General features: G+C 48.2%; 1 protein-coding gene across 1 annotated transcript in view; it reads left to right on the top strand.

Moving 5' to 3' along the window:
• LOC127052755 (uncharacterized) overlaps positions 1–17,434 on the top strand; it is an 88,391-nt gene that overhangs the window by 58,270 nt on the left and 12,687 nt on the right. Inside the window, exons 11-14 of the mRNA XM_050956709.1 lie at positions 7,688–7,741; positions 13,108–13,190; positions 13,543–13,607; positions 14,283–14,515. Of these exons, the coding sequence (XP_050812666.1) occupies positions 7,688–7,741; positions 13,108–13,190; positions 13,543–13,607; positions 14,283–14,515 (435 nt within the window). The remainder of the gene's footprint in view (positions 1–7,687; positions 7,742–13,107; positions 13,191–13,542; positions 13,608–14,282; positions 14,516–17,434) is intronic.

A 17,434-nucleotide genomic window follows, 5' to 3' on the forward strand; every position in this document is an offset into this window, starting at 1 on the left:
ACTATTCAAGACCTCCCTTTTGAAGGCCCTTTGCTCTCTTCATAGAAAATGGACAATCATATGTTGCATTCAAAACCATGTATTGACAATGCCTATGAAGACTAAATCAAGAGAAGCCAGAAACTAATTGAAAATGATACTTCAAGGAAGAGGATTGTGCACAGGAAGTGAGTGAAATGTACTCGATTATAAGGTCAACAAGGACATTGATGAAGACTATGAAGAGTTTATCTTACAGATAATCTCAACAGCTAAGAAGGCAAAGACATTGAAAACAATGGGATGTAAGCAGAGGCTCACCGAGGAAACTGTGAATCTGACGGCGAGGAGGGCACACATGAAATTAGAAGGGAAAATGGATGAAGAATAAAGAACACTGTGTAAAGATCAGTGGTTGCCAGGTTACTCCCTGTTTCAAGAGACCAGTCACTCACCCAGGCTGAGCTCTCATACAATAGACAATGCTGGTAGCCAATTCTACAGTAAACTAACTAGAGGTTTATTAGCTAAGAAAGGAGAGTTATTGAGATGTTAAATCAGAGAAAGTTCATGTACAGATCAGTTACAATATGTTATTCCAAATGGTAGAAAAAGTAGTAATCTGCCAGTTTCCCAAAAGTCTCTTGCGGCTACCTCAAATAGCTCTGAGGATCTCCATTTTCCCATTCAATTATTCTGCTCTGTTAGAATCCAAGCAGTGCAAAGATGAAGGATTTTCCTTTGTATCTGTATTTTAATATTTGTTCTCTTAGAACAATCTAACAGCTAACTCATGGTTTCTTCTTTGATGGCCGTGAAAGAGGGATGCTTTTGGACTCTTTGAACTTGAATGCCCTAAACAATGACCACTCTGTTTGAAGTGCCCATGATGATAAGTGCCTGGCTGATAAGAGCCCTTCATTTGCAGTACACAAGACTTCTTTCACATTTGGAGGGGTTTTTAGGTATTGGGGGTCATCTACAAGGCAAAATATTAACAAAATGCAGACAAGTGAAAACAGTGCATGCAAAATCTCTAGCTTTATCAAGCTTAAAACACCACACACACTAACATACATTTAACAATTATTTTGATCTACACTAATACACAGGTCAATTGACCTGGCTTCCAGCTCGCAATTGTAAGCCTTCAGTGAGGCCTGGGACTTTAGCATTGTAGTAGAAAGAGAGAGCCTGATGCATGGGACTGGTGCAAGACCTGTGGCCTGAACCAAAGTCAGTAAAATTATGCTCGGGCAAAAGTCAGGCCCTATCAAAAACAGATGCTTGCTTGCAAGTTCAGTGTCTGGTACATGAACTTGGCATTGGTACTGCTAGCAGTGCTAAAACACACTGAATATGCAAATACATTCCAACATGCTAAAACAAGAACACCCCGACTAGTTGTATATCCGAGATTGTTTATCTCAGTCTATAAAAGTTGGGATGTCTGGCCTTAAGCCTTTATCTAGGCTGGGGGGAGAAGATAGTCCTGCCACTCTCTCAGATGGTCCAATGTAATGGGCATACGTGTTCTAGTATCCCTGTGGAATCTATAGGGTGTTACCCATGCTTTATTGACAATAAACCTGACCAAGCATGTTTGCAACTGAACCGAGCCTGTGGTCATCTTGATCAGTTTGACTGAGGTCTGCCATGCTGGCTACCTGCCCAGTGCCAGTGCAGCACACAGAGAGAACACACATGCAGACAACAACTGACAACAGTCATGAGTTGCCTCTGGTCAGCCAGCATCACAGTGGGATCCATACAGGAAGTTCCCCTGTTGCTCAGGGGAAATAATTTAATTCCTGTTACTTCCTTTTTCTGAAATTGAAAAGAGGGTCTCAGACCTATTTTAGATCTAAGAGAACTAAATCAGTGCCTAAAGAAAATAAAATTCTGGATGATCACTCTTCCTTCCCCAGACTGAGAGGATAGGGGTGCTGCCCTCAACTTAAAGGACACATACTTTTATGTGGTGATCAAGAAAGCCAGCAGAAGTTCCTCAGGTTCATGGTGAGTGGACCTCACTACTAATTCACAGTGTTACCTTTTGGCCTCTCAGTAGCTCCTCACGATGCTCCTGTGAAGGTCCTGAGTACACATGTTTCCTTACCTGGATGGCTGGCTGTTGAGAGGCTGGACCAGGTCTCAGGTACTGTCATGCATAGCTGTTATCTAGTCCATCTTTGATGCATTGGGGCTGCAAGTCAAATTGGAGAAATTGATCCTGAATCATGTATAAAAAAAATTCTGTTCACTGGGACCGACCTGGATTCAATGAAGGCCAAGGCTTTCCCTCTACCCTTGAGATTCCCAGCATTGCAAGCTATTGCTGTAGGTCTACAGACATATCCTGTCACCACTGTGCAAAACTGCCTTTACCTCTTGGGTCACATGGCAATGTGCACTTATATGATACAGCACCCCAAGCTCCACCTTAAATTTTAGAGGTGGCAAGCATTCACTGGTCTGTCATCATTTAGACATGGTGGATTGTATACCAGTGGACATTTTGTCCTCCCTGGATTGGTGGACAGACCCGCCCCAGAAGGTTGTGTGGGAGTCCCCTTTGGTCTGCCACAGCCAGCCCTCACCTTCATTATGGACATCTCTGGTCTGAACTGGGAACCTCTGTTTGGACCCCTGCAAACACAAGGTGTTTGGCTGACCCAAGTTTGAAAATGCATATAAATGTCAGGGAATTAGGGACTATCTGGCTAGTTTGCTTGGCCTTCTTTTTACAAGTCGAGAGACGGAATCTACTGGTGCTAACTGGAGGTGCCTGGTCCACTTGACTGTGCCAAGAGACAATTCTCCTTTGAGAGTGTTGCGTAACCAGCTCCATTCACCAGGGAGCTGCTCACCTTGTAGGGGTGCAGAATACACTGGTAGATCAGCTGAGTAGATCATTCACTGAGCACCCCGAGTGGTCACTTTGTCCAGACATGGCCATTCCATCTTCCAACTATGGAGAATTCCCCAAGAGGACCTGTTTGCAACAAGGGCCAACAGAAGATGCCATCAGTTTTGTTCCAGAGCGGGATGCAGCCTGGGTTCATTGAGCGATGCCTTCCTGCTACCCTGGTCAAACAGCCTGCTGTCTGCCTTCCCTCTAATTCCACTCTTGCCCAGAGTTTTGCTCAAACGAGGCTACACTCACCTCATTCATATAGCCCTAGCGTGGCCCCAGGACCACTGGTTCTCAGCACTGCTAACCCTATCAGACAGACCTCCACTTTCTCCCTCACTGGATTCAGGCATCATTTCCCAGAAGCCATGCACCTCCTCCACTCCAACCTGCATGCTCTCCACCTGACAGCTTGGATGCTTCATACTTGATGCCTTTGGAAAGATGTTGCTCGAAAGAGGTACAGGAAGTGCTTCTAAATAGTAGAAAGCCTTTCACTAGGAGAACTTACCTGGCAAAATGGAAAATATTCTCCATCTGGTTCCTGAAACAGCAAGGTTGGTTGTTAGTTCCATAAGGGTTCATCTAACGGCTATCTTGGCTTTCCACTCTGCTGTGGGTACAGCCCTCCTACTTTCTCCAACCCAATGTCTATCAGGTTTTGAACAGGTCTGGACAGATCATACCCACAGGTAAAGGACACAATTCTCCCATGGGGGTTGAACATAGTACTAGCAAATGTGATGGATCCCTCTTTGAGCCGCTGCTGTCCTGTTTGCTGCTAAACCTTTGAATGAAAGTGGCCTGTTTTAATAGTGATGATTTCAGCCAGGAGAGTTGGGGAATTATAGGCTTTGATTTCAGCACCTTTCTACATGGTTTTCTATAAAGACAAAGTTTATCTTTACCCTCAAAGTTCCTTATTAAGGTACTTTCCAATTTTCATATTAATCAAGCAGTTTACTTACCTACTTTCTTTCTAAAGCTTCAAATATAAAGATGGGGAATATTTGGATATTGGAAGAGCTTTCGATTTTTACCTTGATCTAACTAAGGCATTTAGATCAAACTTGCAACTGCTCATTGCAGCTGAAGACACAATGAAAGGCAGTCCAATGTCTTCCCACTGAATCTCTTCTTTGATTTCAGCTAGCATTTTTTCATGCTATCACTTAGCTAATGTGACTCTGCTGAGTAGGGTATTGGCTCAAGCAAGGCCAGTGCTACCATTTAGAAAGCCTAGGCAATCGCCTAGGGTGCCAGGATTATTGAGGGGGGGGCATTTTGCTGGGGGGGCGGCAGGTGGCTCTGGTTGACCTGCCGCAGGCATGCCTGCAGAGGGTCCATTGGTCCGCAGCTCCGGTGGAGCTGCCGCAGTGGTGCCTGCGGAGGGTCCGTTGGTCCACAGCTCTGGTGGAGCTGCCGCAGTCATGCCTGTGGCAGCTCCACCAGAGCCGCAGGATGAGCGCCGGGGGCGGCGAAATGGCCGTGCGCCTAGGCCACGAGAAACTCTGCCGCTGGTCCTGGGCTGAAGCAACCAGGTCTCATGCAGCTTCTGCAGCCTCTCTCATTCATGTGCCTACCTTGGACATCTGTAAGGTGGCAGCTTGGTTATAAGTCCATATGTTCATTTCTCATTAGGAAATCTCTCATCAGTCCAGGGACAAGGCCAGATTTGGTCGTGTGATTCTCCAATCCCTGTTCAAGTAGACTCCAAGCTCACATCCAGTTTGAACTGCTTGTGAATCACCTACAGCAGAATGAACGTGTACTGTCACACAAGGAAGAAGAAATGGTTACTAACCGACTTGTACCTGTTGATCTTTGAGATGTGTTGCCCATGGCCATTCTATAATCTGCCCTCCTTCCCCTCTCTACAGGAATCTATCCAGAAAAAAGTAACAAGGGAGGTTGGGGGAAACTCCACCCTTTGTACCTGCACATAGTGGTGTGAGACTACAGAGGATGCTACTACCTGTAGCGATGAGGGACTCACCCTTACGGCGCCTCCTGCTGGTCATCTCAGGGAATTAGCTCTCCAGCCTTCGTAGCGCCTTCTGCAGGCCGTTGTCCTGCTGCCGCTTGCCCCCATGTCCCTCCGAGGACTTGGGTGCCTCATTATCTGAGATGCTGCCCCCTGTCAGTACACCTCTCAGTCTCGGGTTCTGCCGTCCCTGGGGAAGCCCCATTCCCTATCACCACCTAACCTCAGTCTTAGGCTACTGCTTGTCACCAACTAGTCCTCGCTCCCTGGGGCAGACTGCAGCATAAACCACTCATCACAGGCAAGGGAGTTTTGGATCTGCTGCCTTTCTCTGTCACCCAGTACCTCTATGGGGCCTTGGAGAAGGCCCTGCAGCCTGGGGAGTTGCCAGCCTGGTGCTCCCCAGCCCCTCTGGCCTTTCCCCAGCAGTGGAAGGACTTGGGCAACATATGTCCAAGAACAACAGTTACAACAAGGTTAGTAACTGTATCTTCCCTCTTTCTGCCTGTCTGCCTTCATTCCCCTTAGTCTGTCTTTCCCTTTGCTGTGTTCTTTCCCTCCTTACCCATTTTTCTTTCCCTCTCAGATATTCACAAAACACAAGTCACCTAGTCTCTCGGCACAATTTCAGATTCTTCCTCTCCATCCCCAGTGATCACTGCCTCATTCCCAGCCTTTGTTCCCATCCATCTCAAACTCTCTCTTTCTCCTCTACCTAGGCCTCTCCCTCCTCTGTCTCCTCCGCCCCCTCTATCCACACCCATCCACCCTACCATATACCTACTCACCACTTCCTCGATCTCCCGACATTCCTTCTGCCCTTCCTCAACCAAATACCACACACACCTCACTCCCAGCATGTCCCTCTGTGCGCTGAGGAGCTCGGGAAGTGATGTTGACTCCTCAAGGCACGATCCATCTTGGAGCTCTCCCCTGGGCCAAGACAGTTTTACCTGAAGCCCTGCTCCAGGCTGTGGCCAAACAGAACCAAAAACGACCAAAAAAGGGTGAGGATGGGGAAGGACCAGGAACCAGAGGAATCATATTTGGATTGAGAGATGGTTTGGGGCACACAGAGCAACAAGTAATCACTGGAGACTTCCCTCATTCCTCAAAGTACCCTTTAAATGTGTGCATGTCTGCCTGATTTGTGTGTCTGTGGGGGCACTGGGTCTCCTTCCTGCTTTTGTGCCCACCCACCAGGAGGAGGCAGCACTACAGTTCCTGGGCTGCCCCCTCCCCTGCAGGATCTGTGCTGCCTGCCGCATCCCAAGAGCCAGCACCAGCAGAGGAGACAGAGTGTGGGGGTGGAGGGATAAGTGGGAGGGGGGAACATGAGCACCCCACCCATTTCCCTGTGCCAAGTAACACATGATCCCTAAAAACATTAGTTCAGGATTTATTTTCAATGACATTTCAGAGCTATATTTTCTCAAACGGCTTCGAGAAAAATCAAAGTCACCTACTGGCAGACTCCTCCAGAATCAGGGATACATACTGAACAATGAGGAGTACCAGACAATCAGAGCTGAGAAAATCAGCCAGGAGAAGATGCGGAAGCTGTACGAGCTGGTGCCAAGCTGGGACAAATGCCAGAAAGACCAGCTCTACCAGTCGCTGAAGAGAACAGAGACCTGGATGAAAAGCTAAAGGATAAATAAATGACATCAGGGAAATCACCTCCCCATCATGAACCCTTATCCCATGCCAAGGGCAATACTAGATCACTTCTCTGGCTGTTTATCCCTTGCCCTGCACTGCAGTATCAGAGCTGGGCACGGATTATTACGCCATCCCCACGACACTATAATGTGCAGTGAACCTGTGGGAGCGTTTGCCCCCACGTCTGAGATTATTTCAGTATTTGGTGCTGTCGGGTCCATTCCAGACAGAGCTGGCTCTGGTTGCACAGTGCAGAGCTGGGCTGTACATTGCCCGATAGGCTGGGGTTCAGTTCTGCAGGCAGCTCCCGTTCCCATCCATGGGAACTACAATGCATTTGTCCTGGCTGGATCAGGACCCTGGGTACTTTGGTTTGTTATGTAGGTTGGGGTATTTGTAACCTCAGTTCTACAGGGAGCTCCCACTCCTGTCCATGGGAACTACGCACCCCCTCGGGGGCAGGGGGGGGGGCGCGGATCAGGCCCCTGGGGTTTGCTTTGGCTTATGTAGGTTGGGATATTTGTAACCTGCTGTCAGATTCTAGCCCCTCCAGAATATGGGAGAGGGTGGAGTTTGGCCCAGGCCAAAACCTCAGATCTAATCTTTTTTACCAAAGAGGGTGAGGGTGTGAGTTAAAAAGGGCAGTGGTGCATTGTGTTTAGACTGAGTGGTGGGGTTGTATGTACCCCCCACCCCCCGCTCTCCACCCTTGAGCTCCTATCACTTTGCTGGGTGAGCAGCATTTCTCCCCATCCCTGCTCGTTTCTCTAACAAGGTCTGGGTTCTTCCTGCTGAAGAAGCAGGTGAGGGGAGAGAAAGGACTCTTGGTCCCAGAGAGGGGCAGGGCCCAGGGGTGGGGAATCACAGAAGTGTAGGATTGGAAGGGACCTCGGTATACCATCTAGTGCAGTCCCCTGTACTCAAGGCAGGACTGGACCATCTCTGAAAGGTGTTTGTTTAACTCAAATGTGAAAGCTGGATTGAGGGGCTCCCATGGGTAGGAGAGGAGGCCAGCAAGGTCCCAGGGTGTGGGGTGGCTTCTGACAGGAGGAAGATCATCCCTCCAATTTAACCTCTTGGCTCCGAGATCTCTTCTGTTCCAGCGAGTCAGCCCTTGTGTTCTCTCTCCCATTTGCTCTCTCTTGTAGGTGCAGGTACCCCAGCACAGGAGCCGTCCACCAGCACCAGCCCTGGAGCTACACGTGAGTTATAAATCCCCACCGGGATTAATCCACAGTGAACCACACTGAGGGGCTGTGCAGGGGAGCAGGCTGAACCATGCATATGGACAGTGCTGTCAGCACATCTCCTTGCTCGTCAGGAAGGGAGGGTGAATCGAAGCACAGACTGTCTGGGAGCTCTCTCGAAGCAGGGCAGCTTTGCCCTACCGCAGCTCAGGGCTCTGGCTAAACAGTCCTAGATAGAAGCTGAAGGAGCCTGACACTCAAACCCCGAGTTTCAGTGGGGTGTTTTTATGTCCCTCAGCTCAGGGGGACATTTTGTGGAGGGACACCGGGAGCAGCTAATTAAACATGCCTCCTCAATTGACAGAATCCTAGCTGTGCTTTGTGGGGATGTACTGCCCCCTCGTCCACACTTTCAAGTATTGTGGAAAGTAATGTGGGCACAAGATCTGAAGAGGAGCCGTGACACATTGGATGAGAGCCTGGCGCACCTGGCGCTGAAGGCAACAAAAAAAAGCCTAACTGAAGAGCGAGAGGGTAAAATCAAATAGGGTGATAATAACTTCCCACTGCACACCCAGGAGGCTGCACCCCGACGCTATTTTCCATGTCAATTTTCCAAGGCCATAGAAGGTTTCTCTGGTTCATCGTGAGCCAGATTCACTACCAGTTTACTGTTCTCCTGTTCATCCTGTCGGCAGTCTGTGGATCTTTATTAAATATGTGGTGGTAAAGGCAGCCTTCTGGGGAAGGCGAGGGGTGCAAGTTTACCCGCACCTCAACAACTGGCTGGTCAAGGGTGGGTCTGAGGCTCAGATGAGAACCAATATTCACCTCATCCATGCAACTTTCCAAGTTACCTGCTGATAAATGAGCAGAAGTCAACACTTCTCTCAGTAGAGAGGACAGAGTTTATTGGAATGGTGCTCGATTCTACCATGCCAGGACCTTCCTCCCAGAAGCTCGCTTCCAGTCAATGGCGTCACTGATAGCACAGGTCAAGGCCCTGTGCTATCACAGCTCACAACAGCTCATTTCTGCCTCAGACTTTTAGGTCACATGGCCGCATGCACATACATAGTGCAGCATACGAGCCCGGCTCAGACCTTTTCAGGGTTGCCTGACCTTGATGTACTCACTGAACCACCATCACTTGGACTTGGTGCTCACAGTGCCAGTCCCGGTCCTTGACTCTACAAAATAAGCATTTCCTCACTGTGCAGAGTGGATGCCCTCCCTATCCCACTAGTTTTGCTGATGTAGGTGATGTTAGTGTTGTGGTGTAGGCTAGACCTTTTTCTACATTCTGTCTCAAGGATGCATTTACTTGTACCTTGCTTTCAGTTTTGAATTGCATGGGTGTTTCTCCTGGTCCCATAAGGATTGCTACAAGTGCCTTTCCTTACTCTGTTTTGTAGTAAAAAAGAATGCTATGTCCCGGTTGTGACATTCCTTTCCTTCAAGGTGTTCTCCAGTTGTACACACTGTACATCCTGTACTTTTCTGTTTTCATGTGCAGCATGCTCATGCAAAATGGCTTCCTTTGTGGCACTATATGCATAACTTCCCCAGTGCTGGGTGTTCCTCTTGCTTTGCCTGACACAGTCCACATCAGTGGCAAACCTTCAGTTTCACACATACAGAATGGGAAGAGACTGTCTAGGAAGGAGTATGGCAGAAAGGGATCTAGGGGTTATAGTGGACCACAAGCTAAATATGAGTCAACAATGTGATGCTGTTGCAAAAAAAAAAACCAAACATGATTCTGGGATGCATTAACCGGTATGTTGTGATCAAGGAACTCAGGAAATCATTGAGGCTGTTGCTCTCCTATGAAGATCACAGTAAAGGGTAGGCAATTGCATCTCCACTCCAGTCCAAGTGGGTTAGACTTCATATTTAATGTTCCAAACATTCTCTGTCCCTCTTCCAGGAGAGCTTCGATTACACTCTATAAGAGGAAAGGTGGCTTCTATGGCCTGCGTTGTCCAAATTTTAGAGAGCTGCAGAGCTGCCACTTGGAGTTCTGTTCACATTTTCATGGAGCATCACTCTCCTGATCTGGCATCTGGAATGGAGCTAATTTGGTATAGCTATATATTACTATCACTGTTTAACTAGGACTCCACATCCTACCACCAGGAGACAGGAGTGCTGCTTACCCAACTGTCCCATGAGGGAATGTTCTGAAGCCATTTGAAGAAGACATGAAGGTTATTTACCTGGAGCCAGAGTTCTTCAAGTTGCACTCTGCATATTTGCACTCCTTATCCACCTTCCCCACTTCCTCATGCCCCTAGTGACATCTTTGGACTTGAGGAGGTAGTGGAAGGAACCAAGGTGGCTGAAGCATCAGGCCCCCTTTCCTAGCCATGCCCTCAGCACATACAAGTAAAGTAAGGGGAGGGCAGGCAGGCACTTCAATGGGCACTGCTGTCAACCCTCAGATCTGCAACGTTGATATATCCCATGAGTGGGAATGTGCAGAGTCCACTTCAAGGAATTCCAGTTCATGCACACGCATGGAAATATTTCTATTGTCTTTTAGGTTTACAGACTGAGAGCTCTTCATGGGCAGGGGTCTGCCCTACCATAGGCCGGTACAGGCTGCTGCAGTGATGGAATAATAGTAGTACAAGGAAATTTTCAACTGCTGTCCAGTTTCAAACCTCTGTTTTCAAGGAAAGATGTGGGCAATGTGGGAGGCAGTGTTGCCTAGTGGATAGCACACTGGACTGAAACTCGTGGTTAATCTGTTTGGAGTCACTCCAAGTTTAGATCTGTGTAATTGAGATCAGAATCCAGCCCTGACATCATTGACTCAGTGGGGTCCTAGATTTACGCCACTTTCACTGAGATCAGAATTTGGCTCAAATTGTTTGAAATTTTGTTACTTTTCATTTTGCTTTTCAGTGAAGACACTGAATCCGATCCTAGTTCTGCCGCAAAGACGGAGGCAGCAGGAGGGGGGTGGTGCTGATTGTAGCTCCGCTTTTCCCTCTCTAACATGTGCACTGGCCTATCACAGCCACAAGCACTTCTGCTCTCACAGTGCCAGTGGGTCTACTTTATTCCTTGCACTTACCATTCTGTACAAGCAACTTGGCTTGTGCACAGCCTCAGAATCCAGTAGGCTCAGGGTTCTCTTTCACTTCCTGTCCCAAACTCCTATTTGTGCAGCATCACTGGGTGGCTGTTAGCCAGCTGCTGTGCCCCACCCCAGAAGTGGCTACATTTCAGCACCAGGTGAGCAATTCCTATGTAACACTGCTGTGTGGCTGTTAACCAGGTGCCCCAACCCCAGAGGTAGCTGTATTTCTGTTCTGCCAGGCAGCTGCCATACCGCACAGACCCCCAGAGGTCATATCTGGGGTGGGAGGGATGGGGGAGGATATTGGGCTAGATGGGCCTGTTGGTCTGATCGGGGACAGCAGGAAGGGGGCAGGATACAGGGCTAGATGAGCTCATAGATCTGATCTATTCTAGTCCCAATTCTCCAGGTTCATGCACTAAGGAATTCTGCAATTTCACCTCTACATTGCAGCAGGTGAATCTGTGACAAAAGGGGCTGGAGGGGGAGCTCCCATGCAGGGGGCATTGGGCAGAGTCACCCAGTGTCCCCCACACAGTGAGAGCCCATTCCCCAGCACCCCATGCAGAGCAGGGCAGAAGTTGCTCATGCTCTGAAGGGGCACACTGGGCCAGGTATGGGAAAGGGGCAGTACTGGGCCATGTCTGTGACACTCTCAATCTCTAGACCCAAGATCTCACCCTTCCAAGTCCCGCTGTATGTTCCTGCATGTGGTAAACCAAGGGGTGGGGCAGGCGGGAAGCCATGTCACACCTGTGGGTGCAGGTGGCCACATAGCACTGTCCTCTGCTTTCACCCTGCCATCAACCCATCCCTGCTGTTTGTACAATCCATCCCTTCCCCCGTCCTTCATCCAGCTTTTAGATACAGTGGAAGGTTTTACTCAGATAACCCAAAACTTGAACTGGTTCAGGATTTTTCTGATTTGAAATGTAGACCAAAAAAAGGGGGGATTTTAAAAGTCATATTTCCTATTTTTCAACCAAATTAGTAGCAGTAGCCCCTTAAGAGCCCCATCAGGGATCCATCAGCTATAGCAATGGTTGGAAATTTTGATTAAAACGGAGAAAAAAGAGAAACAAAACTAGAAACAGCTTTATAATTTTCTTCCTGTTTTTGCATTGCTGGACTGAAAAGGACTGAAGAAAGAAATGTCAAATTTGGTTTTTCAGTAGTTCTCACTGAGATTCAAACAGCAATCTGACTTTGAAAAAGAGAATCATTTTATTTCGAACACCATACAGCATAGTACTGCTGAGAGGCAATTATCCCATAGGTGGCTGCATGTGTGTCCCTGAAAGCAGTTAGGGATGGAAGGCAGCTGGGAAATAGATAATAATGATGTTATTGACATTATTAATAATTCATCCCTCCCCAGGAATCATCTGCAAACAGACCCTCCTGTCCTCCACTGGATCTGCAGCAAATTGACCAGAGTTGCGAGTGGTTTGATGGGCCTCACTCATGCCTGTGCAGAAAGAAACCAAATGTCCCTTAGTCCTGTTTTTCTGACCATCTCCTGACCAGATCCAGTCCTGAAGATTACCCCCTACCTCAAACTTTTCCCCCTTATTTATACATTAGTAATAGAATGACATGTCCCTTAAAGAAACTTTGAGTAAGCAGTTTCAATGATCAAGCAAGAGGTTCCTTCTGATTATTGATTAACCAAGTATGGGTTTTTCCAGCGTTTGCAGCCTTGAGACCCCAATAGACATTCTTGCTCTTTTAAAATACATGTATCAGCAACTTCAACACAAGTCTTATCAGGAAGGACATGGGGGCCAATCTGCCCTTTCTGTGAAACCCAACCCCAGCCTTGGTCAAGCTGAGATTGCTGAATGGCTAGTTTACAGCTTGCTGACTAGACCGCCTTTAACAATAAGCCATAGTGGTTTCAAGCACTTTACTGGTTTGCCAAAGTCTGCCCGTACAGCACCTGCATCAGATTTAATCTCCAGGACCTGCAGGATCTCTCTGGGCTCTCCTCTCTCTCTCTTCCACCCAACCCATGCCCTTCCCACTCCTCTCCCATTTACAGTTTGATCCTGCTCCTTTGCCCCATCTTTCCCATCCCAGCCTTTCCTCCAGCATAGAGCCATGGGCCTTGCAAGCCCAGCACTCTATGCACAGCGGGAGTGTCAGGGCTGGGCAGATGCACAGAACAGGCCCATCCGCAGGGGAGTTTGCTGATGGAAATGTCTAGTTCCCATCACTCTGGTCAGGGGATGAGGGCTCCTTATTCAACACTGGAAGAATGTGAGATGTGAAAGGGCCTTTCCTCCTCTCTCAGCTGCAGGAGAGACCAGCCCAAGCGAGGATCCCAGCAGGGACCCCTGGGGACAAGACAAATGTGACTTGTGTCCCAGAGAAGAGGTAAAGAATTGTGGGATCACTCAGATCCTTGTCTGTCCGTCCATCTATCAGCACTTCCCTTCTCTCTTTCTCTCCCTTGCCTCAACCGTACCTCTGAGTATTTCACCAATGCTCAGGGCTGTGGTGTCTTTGGTCACCTGGGAAACAGAAACCCCAGGGGAATGATTGATCCTGGGGTTGGAAACTAGCTGTCTATGGAGTCCCTTCTGCCAGCCACGCTGCCAGGGTCCCAAGCCAGGGAAACAGTCCCCAGCTGAACACTTGGCCGCAGCTACCAAGATTCCCTTATTAAAGAGCTTTGCAATGGGAAATCCGCAGTTGGGCCAAGATAATGCATGTTCCTGTGTTCTAGGATCCTCCAGAAGAAATACAGCCTGAAACTGTTCAAGGCCCAGATGGGAAGCAGGAGACATACAGGTGCGAACTGGGGCTGGGAGTTTGGTATCACCCCCTCTTCAGTGGTTTGAGTGCACAGCATCCCATATTGGTGGGCTCCATGCAAAGAGACACTCATGTGTGTGGGTAGATCAGAGCAGGGGGTGAGGTGATTGCAAAACCAGAAATCTTGAGAGCCCTAGGAGGGGAAAGGGGTCTTGTGGGTCAGAGCTGGAGGGGAGGGGAAGGGCAATCAGGACTCATGGTTTCTATCCCCCGCTCTGGGAAGGGAGTGGGGTCTAGCATGCCATCGGGTGGTGGAGGGCTTGGGAGTGAGGATATCTGGGTTCTATTCTCAACTTTGCCACTTGCTCACCGAGTGATCCTGGGGAAGCCACTTCCCCTTCCTGTGCTTCAGTTTCCCCATCTCTAAACTGGGGAGAAAATTGTTCCCATAGTTCACAAGGAGGTTTTGGAGGAGGCTAATGAATCCACTCAATTAGCTCCTCAGAGGGACGGGGTTTGAGAAGGGCAAAGTGTTCTCATTGTCACCCAGCTTTTGTTGTTATACAGAGAGTAATCCTGATATCAAATCACAGGGCTAAGATGGAGGCAGAGTTAAGGGGATAAACGTGAAGGCACCTGGGATCAGTTAGAAAAGGACGTGAGAGAGATCCATCCACTAGTGTTGAACTCTTTTCTTCCCACACTGTGCAGGGTTCATTTCCCCAGGGCAGGCTCGTTCCGTTGCTCTGAAACAGAACTGGGGCTCGAGGTGAGGGCAGCCGTGACTGTCCACTATGGATATGACTCCTGGGATCAGCATCTGAGTGCATCTGAGAAGCAGCAATGGATGGTGGCCGGCCCTTTGTTCAACATCCAGGTGGTGGAACCAGCTGAGGCCGGGGCTGTGGCAGCCGTTCACCTCCCGCACTTCCTGTGCCTCTCAGGTACAGTAGTAAAATACTGCTATAAGGATCATTCTATAGCTCCTTTCAGCCACACAGATTTCCATGGGCCAGATTTTTAAAGGTATTTAGATTCATAGATTCCAAGGCCAGAAGGGACCGTTGTGATCATCTAGTCTGACCTCCTGTACAACACAGACCAAAGAACTTCCCCAAAATAATTCCCTGAACCTATCTTTAAGAAAAACATCCAATCTTGATTTAAAAAATTGTCAGTGATGGAGACTCCACAATGAACCTTGGTAAACTGTTCCAGTGGTTATTTGTCCTCTATCAAAAATATACCCTTATTTATAGTCTGAAATTGTCTAGATTCAACTTCCAACCAGTGGATCGTGTTAGACTTTTCTCTGCTACACTGAAGAGCCCATTATTAAATATTTGTTCTCCATATAGGTACTTGTAGAGTGCGATCAAGCCACTCTCTTTATTAATCTAAAGACATTTTGTTCCTTGAGCCTATCACTAGAAGGCATTTTTTCTAATCCAGTAATTGTGACACAGAATTCCAGCAGAGGTTGCACCAATGCCAAATACAGAGGTAAAATAACCTGTCTACTCCTACTTGAGATTCTCCTGTTTATGCGTCCCAGGATCATATTCGCTCTTTTGTCACAGCATCACACTGGGAGCTCATGTTCATCTGATTATCCACCTTCACCCTCAAATCTTTTCAAAAGTCCCAGCTTCCCAAAATAGAGTCTCCATCCAGTAAGTATGATCTACATTCTTTGTGCCTAGATCTACACATTTTCCTTCTAATAATGTCCCTATGGTTGCTCCACTGTAAGGTGCTCCATGGTAGGTGCATCTGCGTCCCTGTGCTGCTGATCAGAGAACTTTGGTAGCAATGTTCATTCAGCCCGGGCATGCAGGCTCTCGCAGTGTGTTCGCTGTCTGGGAGAGAAACACATTCCACAGAAATGTGGCTTGTGTTAGCTACTGACATCTCAGTCCAGAAAAGACAAGAGAACTGAGGCTCAAACTCCTACTCATGGAGTCACCCTTCAGTCATCATAGTCCTGGTGGGAGCTCTCACTACAATCCTCTCCTTTTAGGGGAGGTGAGCTCAAAGACGTCTGTGAGCCACTCATGAAAGGCCGCTAAGAATCTACCAGTGAGTCCCCATAGCATGCCCTGATCAAGCCGAAAACAATCTCTGGCTCAGTCAATAGCATTGGTACCAACAGCACTAGAGCCATCTAAATCTGGTACCCAGTGCGTGCGCAGTACCGAATCAACAGAGCAAGTGTGACAGCCAAAAGACCCAATAGGTGCAGGCAAAGCGTTGGTACTGAGTGGGCACGAGAAACAAAGATCCGCCCCTGAGGAAAGCTCCATCACTACAGTCATTAACACTGGTACTGCCAATGATACGCCAAGCACCGACAGTGCTATCAGGCCCATATCTCTGACTCTGTTGGTATAAGCTTCGGCACCGACAGCCTCTGCTGGTACTGACACCCTCTGCACCACCAGATTTCCGGGGAATGAAAGATCTTTCAGTGTCGGATGCATCAGACTCTCGCTCTCTGTTGCTCAGTACTGGGGCCCCAGTACTGAGTCCACCCGGAACCCTTGGCTTGCTGACGACTTCCTGCCATGCACTGCCCTTCTCATCAGAATCAGAGCGTGAGCATGATGACCTAGCTTCCCACCACTCTTTTCATCTGCCATATGCCAGTTTCACTATGGACAATGGGCATACCACGCCTCTGACCCACAGCCTCTGGTTTGGGCAACTGTGATTCCAACTATCACGCCCTTTCCCATCTCAATGGGAAAATTTGTGGAGCTGCTCCCCCTAGACTCCTGGGCTGAGTTTTCAGCCTTGGTTGAAGAAAGCAAGCTAATCTCCCGAGCTTCCCTACAGGCAGGACTGGATGGTGCTGATGCTGCCACAAGAGTCATGGCTATGGGGTAGGGTGACCAGATGTCCCGATTTTATATGGACAGTCCCGATTTCTGGGTCTTTTTTTTTTATATAGGCTCCTATTACCCTCCATCCCCATTCCGATTTTTCACACTTGCTGTCTGGTCACCCTACTACAAGGGTGGCCATGAGAAGAGGTCCTGGCTCCAGGTCTCTGGTCTTCCGTATGAGATCTAGCAGACCATACAGGATCTCCCCTTTCAAGGTGGGACTCAGTTTTCTGAGAAGACAGAATAAAGGCTATATCTCCTGAAAGTCTCTAGAGCCACCCTCAAATCCTTGGGCCTACACACTTCTGCCACGCCATGGAAGCATTTCAGGCATCAACCTCCTCCGCTGTTCTACTAACAGAACTGACAGGACGAGGTCACGCTTAGAGCACATCCAGAATGAACTCCCAAGGTAACATCTGAATTTCACATAAATCAACTTATTCAGCTTCCACCATTTTATCCCAAACCTCATCCGGATAATACGGAAATCATCCTTCATACACTTGATGTAAGCAGAGCCTTGGCCTTCTTTTTGGACAGGAAGAGAGCTTTCATGAAATCTTCAAGACTTTCCTCTCCATTGCAGATAGATCAAAAGGTGCAGCAATTTCAGCTCAGACACTCTCCAAGGGGGTCTTGGGCTGCATTAAATTCTGTTACCAATTGCATAATGTAACACATTCTACAAGGTCGATTGCCTCATCTGTTGCCTTCTCCAAAGGTATCCCTATATCAGAAATTTGCAGAGCAACTATCTAGGCAGCTGTACATACCTTTGCAGAACACTGTGCCATCCTGGGGGATTTGCCTGCAGATGCCAGATTAGGTGCCGCAGTGCTATCATCCATATTAGACTCGACTCTGAAGTCCCAGCCTCCACTGGTAGGCACTGCTCAGGAGCTGCCTACAGCGAAACTCTCATAGGGATACTACTTGAAGAAGAAATTATTTAGACTGTGCAGTAATGATGGTTCT

This window comes from Gopherus flavomarginatus, chromosome 5 (assembly GCF_025201925.1).
Source record: "Gopherus flavomarginatus isolate rGopFla2 chromosome 5, rGopFla2.mat.asm, whole genome shotgun sequence".
In the NCBI taxonomy this organism is placed as follows: Eukaryota; Metazoa; Chordata; order Testudines; family Testudinidae; genus Gopherus; species Gopherus flavomarginatus.